Source organism: Lynx rufus, unplaced genomic scaffold (assembly GCF_022079265.1).
Source record: "Lynx rufus isolate CCGP_SWC_20201006 ecotype Redwood Valley unplaced genomic scaffold, mLynRuf1.p SCAF_8, whole genome shotgun sequence".
NCBI classification, from domain to species: Eukaryota; Metazoa; Chordata; class Mammalia; order Carnivora; family Felidae; genus Lynx; species Lynx rufus.
In genome coordinates, this window is record NW_025814896.1 from 1,409,937 (window position 1) to 1,419,684 (window position 9,748).

The 9,748-nt window shown below is 63.1% G+C and overlaps 1 protein-coding gene across 1 annotated transcript; it reads left to right on the forward strand.

Annotated features, from left to right (window-relative positions):
- The first annotated feature begins 68 nt into the window (after positions 1–68).
- On the forward strand, positions 69–8,589 carry LOC124503247 (SH3 domain-containing protein C23A1.17-like). The gene is made up of 5 exons (XM_047068140.1): positions 69–348; positions 653–710; positions 943–6,273; positions 6,989–7,342; positions 8,247–8,589. The coding sequence occupies exons 3-5, from the start codon at positions 5,216–5,218 to the stop codon at positions 8,587–8,589; spliced, it is 1,755 nt and encodes a 584-aa protein (XP_046924096.1). The 5' UTR covers positions 69–348; positions 653–710; positions 943–5,215.
- Positions 8,590–9,748: the final 1,159 nt, after the last annotated feature.

A 9,748-nucleotide genomic window follows, 5' to 3' on the forward strand; every position in this document is an offset into this window, starting at 1 on the left:
GGGGAGCGGCGGGGCGGGGCGTGCCTCTCCGGCCCCCGGGTCTCCGTCGCCCCCGGCCGCTCACCGACCCCTCCCCAACCGCGACAGCCCAGCCTCCGCCGCCGCGGGTCGGAAACCTGGAGCCCAGCGGTGAAGTCCCCGGGCCGGGCGTGACTCAGACCTGAACCCGCGCGTGTGGGACCCGGGCGGTGGTGGAGGAAGTGAAGTTTCCCGCCCAACCCTTCGGAAAGGCCGCCGGGGGCCGAGGGAGTTGGGGGGGTGCCGCTCGGGGGGCTCGCCCCGGCGGCGCATGGTGAGGCCAGCACCCTTGCCCGGCGAATCCAGCGTTCCCTGCCTGCAGCCTTCTCGGTAAAATGATCCTTCCTTAGATGGCAGCCCTTGGGGGGGGGGTGACGGGCACCAGACACATCCCCGTGGAAAGGAGGTTCCGTCTGAATCCCTGCCCCAGCTCTCCTCGGCCTGACCTTGAACACGAGGCTTAATCTCTCCGAGCCTCCGTCGGGGGGGGGGTGGGCGGGGGGGATGACAACGGCTCCTCAAAGGTCCCTGAAAACCCTGAGCGGGATGAAAGGGAAGCGCCCTGGGGGTTGCCAAACTCCTAGAGTAACAGCACATCACGACCACAAGACTTTTTGCTTTCTGGTTGCCACAGAATGAATGTATTTTAACAGAAATCTACAAAAGTCAACGGTGTGTGTTTAAATCCTGAGGTAGGTTGGGGTAAGGGAGAAATGACCAAAGCATGACCTTAGGCCGATGAGGGGGCGCACCCAGAGCTCGGGGTGGTTGGAGGTGGGTGCAACCACCCCGGAGGGAGGGAGGCTGGCCTCTTCCTGTGTGTGCAGGGGGAGGGGAGGAGAGCCGCAGCGGAGCGGGGGTGGTTGCTGGGCCTTACGGTCATGTCCACATTTGCTCGTTATTTATGAAATGCTCTGCCTTCAGAGGGCCGCCCCCAGGGTCCCCGGTTTTGCCTTTGTCCCCACGCCTGCAAGCTGGGGCAAAGTCTCGCTGCTCCGGGAGCATTAGCCTCCGCTGCCCGCACTGCCCTTTAAGAGGAAACCCCAGCACCTGTGCTCCCAGCCGGAGACCGTCTCTCTGAGAGTGTGAGGCAACCTCGCTGGCCTGCCTGGAAGAGGAGGCTGTTCGGAGAAAGTGGGAGCACGGTCTCTGCCAAGATCCCCGCCCGAGGAAAGGACGGTGAGCTGGTCTGCAGAGCCTGCCTCCGTGCGGAGCCTGCTGGGAGCTGACCGGAGATGCCTTTGGGAGATCGTGAGCTCCCCATCCTGGGAGTGTGTGAACAGGGCTGGCCGATGCTGTGAGAGTGATGCCGTGAACGCACCTCAGATGGCAGAAGCAGCATGGGACTCACTGTTTCCAAGTTCATTTTGGATTCTACGCCTTGAAACTGTTACATACACATGATCTTCCTTTGGACGACTCGTGTATTTCACTGAAAGAGTGAGTTTCCTTTTAAAAAGGCGAATCCGTATCTTTATCGTGGAGCACGGACGCAGATAAGAGAACACGGAAAGTGGGGTTACGTTCTAGACAGATGCTACTGTCTGCCGAGCGCTGCGGCCACAGACCCTCTTGCCTGAAAAAGGGCTGGTGTCAGACAGGTGTCCAGAAGGGCTGTCGCTGACGAGGGGAGCCCGTCTCCTGGACGTGTGGGACGTGTGGGACGATCGGCAGGTGGGACAAGGAAGGGGAGAGAAGCCGGCTCCCGCTGTGACTCACTGTTGTCCCCGTGCTTGTTCAGGCACTGTCTCCGTCACCCGCCCCAGGGAAACACTGTCCCCGAGGCCCCCCGGGGAGCCTGGGCTCCTGGCCCTCCGCGTGGGCCCCACCAAACCCAGGGTCACATTGGACAGTCTCCTCACTGGGGACCCTCCTCCAGGACTCGTCCACAGGTGCAATTTGAAAGGTAAATCAGGAAGGAACGTTTCAGGCACATTAATGCAAAACTCGGGCCTTTGGTTCTCCAATGTTAAGCCGGTGCCTTGGTACCTCGGGAGGCCCCTGGGAGCACCTGTGTGCCCAAGACCACGCCCTATGTGGCCTGCCCAAGGGGGCAGCCAGGTGCCTCCGGGCAGGTGTCACGGGGCCGAAAGTGCTGGCCCACGCTCCGGGCCACTGGTGCCGTGGGACTGGGCGGCGGCCTGCTCTCCAGAAGCCACCCCTGTCCTTCAGCGTGTGGGGGACGGATTAGGAGAGCAGGGACGAGGCCTTCGAGAGGTCACTCACAGAGCACAGCAGCCTTTGAGAATAAGCCAACCTGATAAAGTGCCCTGGAACATTCTGAACTCAGTTCTATTCTGGGTGGGGCGGGGGGTGGCAGGGAGGTTTGTCTGGAGAGGAAGTAATTAGAAGGAAAAGAAAAAAAGTGCCCAAGTTGCACCGGCCCCCCTGTGGTCCCATGGAGGCCGTGCCACCGCCTGTCAGAGCCTCTCTAGGAGACTCACAACAGGCATGTTACATTTTTACGGTCGATCACCACCGTCTGGTGTCACCTCCGGAGGCACCCCAGGAAACCGAGGTGTGTAAGCTCCTGCCGACCGGCACACCCTCTCTCCGTGTTCGCCCGCTGGATTTACGCACATCTCACATCTCCTCGTACGATCAGAAGCAAAGAGAGAGGGAGAAGCATTCCCCGCGTCTCAAGACAAGTTAATGGTCAAACCAGAAGTGCCCCTGACGCTCCACAGGCAGCAGATGGGGCGTCGTGTTCTTTTTAGGAGCCGCTCCTAACTGAACAGGTCACTGCTCAGAGAAGCTGCTGTGACACTTTAGTTTCTGCTGGAGAAAGGAGTCCAGGCTTTCCTGCCCGACTAGACGGCCGTGTGATCTGAGGACGTCACTTGAGGACACCCAGGGCACCAAAGTCCCAGGAAAGTCCGACTCAGCAGAGACGGGGGAAGGCCCCTCTCTCTGCAGCTCCACGGCACAGGTACTCCGGGACCCGCCGAATGGCAGGTGCCAGGCTCCCGCGACCCGCGGGGTCCAGCCCTTGTCGAGACCCAGGGCCTCGGCCGCCCGGCACTTCCCTGGAAGGATCACTTGACTTTCATTGGGATCCACTTGTGCGGTCCTTCTCCGTTCGCTTCCGCAGAGGCAAATGTCTGCCAGCGGGAGGGCTTCTGGAACTGCCCAGGCCTGCCCAGGGCCTGCCCTGTCGGACTGGGGTGGAGGTGGGGTCAGAAGGTCTGTTTGGCAGAGACCTCACATTCCAGAATGACCTCATGGTAGGTGAGTTGTTATTTCAGCCTCACCGATCCGCACGCGGGGCCTCCCGACGAGGCCTTGGGGAGTCCAGCCTTCCCGCTCGCTGTCGTGCCCACCCAGGTAACGCGCGTCATTTGTGAATCCTGTTAATTGGCCCGACTAGGAAGACGGTATTGCATCGAGGGTGTTTTTGTGTCGGAAACACTTAAAGCAAACATTCAAATTATCAACAATTATTTGTAGGCCTGCTTGGGCATTTCTTCATGTTTGATTTTGTTGGAAACCTCAGCAAATGGAGTGGGCGGGACCTTTCCCGCCACCGAGGCACTGCCCGGGGCATCTCTGCCCCTACGGCCACAGGAAGGGACGACACAGGATGCAGGGGGCCGGGGCCTCTGCTTCTCCGTGGGGCTGGGTGGTCTGCCCCGTGCCCTTCCGGCCCCAGCCCTCCCTTGTCCAGTGTCCTTGTCCTGTCTCCCGCCCCCCTGGGCCGCAGCTCACACCCCACAGCCCAGGCCGACCTGCCGCCTGCCCTCTCACTCCAGCCAGGACCCTCCTGCACCACAAACACCTCATGGGTCGTCCCGTCTCCGTGCCTTACACTTGCGGCGTTCTTGTTTCTGGAAGTCTCCTTCCTCGCTGACTGTGGACACCTCTATCCCACCCCCTCCAGGTCCTCAAGGACCATGTCTCTCTCCGCACTCCTGGAAGCCAGATCTCCAGGCTCTGTAGGTCTTTGTTCATGGGTGTAGGCCTCACCCTGGTACCTGCCAGGCTGCATGCTCCCTGCAGAACCTTCCAGAAATCTGGCCATCCGGCATCGACACTCAGGCTGCCAGTGAGGCACTGATAGTGTGAGGAAGGGGGGACACATGTTCATGAGACATGATCGCAAGGGGGCTGCCTCAGTTTCCCCAGCTGTGGGAGGCATCCTGGACATCCACAGCCTAGTGCCGGCCCCAGGGTCCCCTCTGCTTGGCGTGGCTTCATCATGGTCCCAGAACTGCTACCTGCGCTGACCCCTTCAAGCCCAGTGGTTTTGGCCTTCTCAACCTCCATCCAGGACGACATGGCTCCTACCCAGCACACAAGCTGCAGGGCCTGAGAGCCCCCTTCCCCGGAGTCAGCTGCCAGACCTCCCCCCCACCAACCCCTGTCCTGGAAGTAAGGGACAAATTCCCAACCGAGAAACAGACCTCCAGGGGCTTCTGGCTTAGTGATGGGACAGCAACAAGGTGGAGACCAGCTGCACGGCAGTTCTCAGTAAGTGCTGGGGGGCTGCTAGGAGGGAGAGGCCACGTCGGGAGGCCTACCGGCCGGTGTGAAACGGCTCTGGAGCGGCTGGGGAGGGCAAAGCTGGCAGGTGCAGCGGGAGAGCCAGGCTGTCCGCAGGCAGCTGACCTCGGGCACCGTGCACTGGCGTCGGGTGGGCCTGGTGCGGGAAGGACAGACGGCTGTAGTCACAGAGGAGGGGCCGAGATTTGCAAGGAGACAGGACGCTGAGATTGGAGCCTGCCGGGCACGAGTCAGGTGGAGCCGTCACTGCAGGCAGGGAGACCGCCCTGAGGGGGGTCCTGGGGCCCAGGGAGACCCTCGTGGGAGGACTGAGACTTTGGGACTTCGCCCGAGGGGGGTATGTCCCTGCAGAGCCTGGCTTGGGGGGCCAAGGGACCAGGCCCTCTCCAGGCTCCCCGGCTGTGAGCAGAGAGCTGCCCGCAGAGGCCCCTGGAAGGACCACCGGGGGGAGGCCAGGAGCGAGCCCTCTGGTCCCCCCGCTTCCTTCTCCGGAGCCCCGGTGGCCACCAGGACCCCGACAGCTTGCCGACCCACGCTGCCCCGGGAGGGGGGACCGGGGGGCTGGGTGAGCTCGGGTGAGTTCTCCCAACACCCGAGCCTGCTCAACGGTGAGATCTTTCCCAAAGTCTCCACGGTTCGGTGGCCTGCGGCCAGCATCCTGCAGGACTGGTGGGCACCTTCCCCATCCCGGGTTGAAATGCGATTCTCCCGCCCGCCCAGAGGCCTGAATGTTCTCTCAACCTCAGGAACACGGAGACCCAGAGGGGATTTGGAGAGCTGGCTTAATTTCCGGATCCCAGATGGCTTGCCCCGTCACGGGAAGTGGGTGGCTCGGCAAGGCCCTCCGAGGCCCCCTGCCTCCCTCACCCCGCCCCTCCCCTGGTGGTGCCTCCCCCCTCCTGCCTCCAGGCCTGCGGGACCCCTCCCTGCAGTTACACCTGAGGCTTCCCGAAAACCCTCCCACAGACTCCTGGCTGGGCCGGGGGACCCGCGGAGGTCACCTCCGAACCCGGCCCCACATCCTCCCGTGCAGACCCCGCCCCCGCCTCCTAAGACCACCTCAGCGCCCCCTCCTCACTTCCCCCTCCCGGGAACGCATCCCCCCTGCCCGCCAAGGCCTTACACGCCGGCCGTCCTTCTCTGCTCCCTCTGTCCCCTCACTCGTGAGGCAGGCTCGCCGTGGCCCAGGCCCCAAACCTGTGCCCGCAGCCGGCGTCCTCTGAGCTCTGCCTTCCAAGACCCATGGCTGGCCTCCCCCGTGTCCCCCCCCGGGAGGGGTCCGTGTGGGTCTCTCCGGCTGACCCCCGACCACAGGCACGGCCCAGGGCCTCCTCCTTGGGCCTCGACTGGCTCCCTCCCGGTGTCCTCGTCTTGCCCAGGGACCTGTCCAGACCGTTCGGGTTCTCCAGTCTCCCGTCACCGCTGCTTGCCACTGTCCCTGCCAGGGATCATGTGTATTCGCAAAACGCCAGCCTCCCTGCCGTCATTCCAGGGGCCGCGCTGGGCTCCAGTGCAGACAGCCCCCTGCACACCTCGGCGGTTCAGCCACCTCGTCCCCACCTTGTTCACGGTCACGTCCGTGCCCCTCCCCAGGGCCCCACCTCCAGGGCTCCCGGAGACCCCAGAGCCCTCGGCCAGGACGTCCCACATCCTCCGTTCGGCCCCGTTTATCCCACCCGGGTCTTGCCTCCCTTCCTCCCTGCCAGGCTTTCTTCTCCCCACCCTCCATGACTCGCGCTCCGTCTCTGCCTCTGCGTCTCTGTCTCTCTCTGTCTCTCTGTCTCCATCTCTGTGTCTCTGCATCTCTCCATCTCTGTCTCTCTGTCTCCATCTCTGTCTCTCTCTGTCTCTGTCTCTGCGTCTCTGTCTCTCTCTGTCTCTCTGTCTCCATCTCTGTGTCTCTGTCTCCATCTCTGTCTCTCTCTGTCTCTGCCTCTGCGTCTCTGTCTCTCTCTGTCTCTCTGTCTCCATCTCTGTGTCTCTCCATCTCTCCATCTCTCTCTGTCTCCATCTCTGTGTCTCTGCATCTCTCCATCTCTGTCTCTCTGTCTCCATCTCTGTCTCTGTCTCCATCTCTGTCTCTCTCTGTCTCTGCATCTCTCCATCTCTGTCTCTCTGTCTCCATCTCTGTCTCTCTGTGTCTCTGTCTCTATCTCTCCATCTCTGTGTCACTGTCTCTCTCCGTGTCTCTGTCTTTCTGTCTCTGCCTCTGTCTCCATCTATGCGTCTCTCCGTCTCTGTCTCTGTCACTGCCTCTCTCTGTCTCTCTGTCTCTGTCCCTGTGTCTCTGTCTCATTTGTGTCTATCTCTCTGCCTCCTCCTTTGTCTCAGGAATTTATTTATTGCCAAAGCGACGTTGCAACAGTGTCACAGGGAACGTTTAGAGGACAGAAGTTTGCTCCCGGCCCCGGGACGAGAGCACAGTGGCTGGTCTTCCCTATTTTTCTTGTTTTCTCTTGGCCTCGGCCAGCGACATGGTGGGTGAGGTACAGCTCCAGAGGCAGCCTCTCCTCAACACCGCGTCCACGCGGACACGTCCCCTGACCGGTGTCGGCACCGTCCTCCTGCCGATGGCCACGTGCCTGTGTGGACATGTGGCCCGGGGGACGTCGGCACGGAAGGTGGGTCCCCGCCACGGCCTTCGGGGAACAGCCCGGCAGAGCCTCCTTGCTGGGGCCTGGAAGGCACGGAACCCACATCCAGAGATGCCGGGGACCTCCCCCTGCAGCCACCACGCGGGAGCCAGGCTGGTGTCGCCGGAGGCGGGTCCGCACTACGCCCGTGCGTTGTGGGTCCCTCCAGCGCGCACCTGTTTTAGCGGAAGGTGGGGAAGGGTGACCACTGTCAGCACTGGGGCCGCAGGCGGAGGGAGGGGGGCAGCGTGACTTCTCCTGGACGCCCCCGGCTGGGTCCGTGGAGCTCACGTTCCCTTGTCTTAAGAAACCCACGAGGGCCCAGACACCGCAGAGGCCAGATGTCCCCGGTGTGGCCCCCTGGGAGCAGCCGGGGGAAGGGGACTCGGTGAACGGCCGGGGCCAGGACGCCGTGCTCCTGAGGATGGGCTCCGTCCTCCACCTTGGCGCCAGCTCCCTGGGTGGCCTCCCGCACTGGGCAATTACCACCTCAGTCACCTCCCACGCGTCTCCGTCCAGAGCCAGGCCAGCCACGGTCCTCGGGCAAGACGCCACCCACGCGGGCGGGGGGCCGGCTCCCTCCTCCTGGCCCCCTCCTCGAACCCTCCCCCCTCCCTTCTCCCTCCCCCTCCCTCGGGTCTCCTCCACCCCTCCCCCTCCCCCTCCCCCCCCCTCCTCCCTCCCTCGTCCTCCCTCCTCTCTCCCTCCTCCCTCCCCTCTCCCTCCCTCCACCTGGCTCCTCACCCAGGTCACCTGGGCTCTGCCCCTCCCACCCCACCTTCGTGTCTTAGCGCTGTCCTCCTCATCTGTGAGCACAGCCTCCAACACGGTCCTGCCATCTCCACTCCGACACGGGCCGCCCTCTGTCCCCGTCCGCACCCTCAGGAGGGTGCTCCCTCCTCCCCGGACCCCAGGCCGAGGACCCCCAGAGAAGGTGCCCTCTCTACCCCACGCTCCACGGGGGGGCCCCGGCAGCTTCTGGTTGGGTAGAGGCCCCAGTCCCGGGAGAGGGGCCACCCCAGGTGGGCAAGCGAACCCACTTGGCACAGAGCGCGCCTTCAGGTAGGAGATCGGCTGATGTGCCGGGAGCCACAGCTTTCGTGCGGAGACGGCGGAGGCGCAGGTGCCCGCCCACCAGACGCCCCGGGCCCGGCTCTCGGCTCTCGGCGGGCAGGCCCCCTTCTCCCCGCTGCTCCCCGTGGGCCCGAAGTCAGCCCCTGGCCGGAAGCCCCTCCCCCACCACGGTGGACTCCCGGTTTACGCCTCGGCTCGGCGCGCGTGGGACGCTCTCTCCATGTCGGCAGGTGACGCGGAGCCTGGCGCCCGCAGGGGCCAGAGCTGCCTCTGGGCTGCCTTGGCCCAGACGTGGTTTCTCAGGCCATGTGGCGGCATCTCTCAGGAGCACGCCCACCGCTCCTCTCCTTCCGGGGGCTTCTGAAAAACACACGGGCCAAGCACCGTTGGTGAGGATGGGACGTGGTGTAGCTGCCGGGGAAAATGGCGCAGCGGTTCCTCGGAAAATTCGGAACGGAATTGCCGTGCGAGCCGGCAACCCCACCTCTCGGCGTATCCCCCCGAAAGCAGGGACTCGGGGGGATCTGTGCGCACCCACGTTCACAGCAGCCTTATTCGCGACAGCCGACAGGTGGAAGCGACCCGAGTGTCCGTCAACGGAGGAGCAGGCGAACAAGCTGTGTGTGTCCATACAGTGGGGTATTCGGGCTTAAAGGGGCCAACGTGGGGCGGTTGCACGGGGTGGGGTTCCAGATGGCAGGCTTCACAGTTGGCTGAGCGAGGTTGGGGCTGCCAGGCCTGCTTAACTCACAGCCAGTTCCCTTGGATCAGGGAGGTGGAAAAACCCCAAGAATGTGAATAAGTATTTTCCTTACAACCTTCGTTAACTATGTCTCTACATGGCCCGGGAGATGTTAATTTCCTTGTGTCCAGGTCTCACTCGTAGTGACAGAAACACTGTCTGGGGGTGTCTCTGCCTCCTGGGTCCCCCGTGTAGGGAGAGGCTCCCTCCCTTTCTAGGCAAACTAGGAAAATGATGATGGTGATGGTGAGAGTGGAGATAACGGTGATGGTGGTGATGGTGGGTCAGCAGCTGGGCATACAGCTCTGGGTTTTGAGAACAGTCAGGCAGGAGGGCAAAAATGGGATGTTGTCTGTGACGCTTACGTGGTATTTATCTCAGACCAGGGCCAGGGCCCTCTGTGTGGGGTTTGCAGGGAGGAGACTGGGAAGGACAGGTGTCTGGGACACGGAGAGCGGAGGGACCTGCCTTTCTAGTCTCTCCTGACATCCACCTCACGATCACGTGTCTCGAGCCCGGGTGGCCCTTGGCCGCACGCATGCCTGGGGACGGCAGGGTGGCCGTCCTCCTCCCTCGGCACTGCTCCCCGTCCCGACCACACCCTCGGCAGGACCAGCCCCACGAGGAAGTGCATTCCAGCAGCTTTCGTCCTGGGCGCTGCGGCTGGGTGGGCGGGAAGGTGGCCCGCCCAGGACTGTGTGCTGTTCCGTCTTCGTTTAGGGCAACATGAAGCCACATGGAGCTCTAAACCAGAGACTCAGAAGCGCAGGATTCCGTCGCG

Excerpts from the sequence above, each read along its gene's own strand:
- LOC124503247 (XM_047068140.1), top strand. The coding sequence starts at position 5,216 with ATGCGATTCTCCCGCCCGCCCAGAGGCCTGAATGTTCTCTCAACCTCA. Across the intron at positions 6,274-6,988 it reads CGCTCCGTCTCTGCCTCTGC|CGACATGGTGGGTGAGGTAC; the intron begins GTCTCTGTCTCT and ends GGCCTCGGCCAG. Across the intron at positions 7,343-8,246 it reads CGCACCTGTTTTAGCGGAAG|CTTTCGTGCGGAGACGGCGG; the intron begins GTGGGGAAGGGT and ends CGGGAGCCACAG.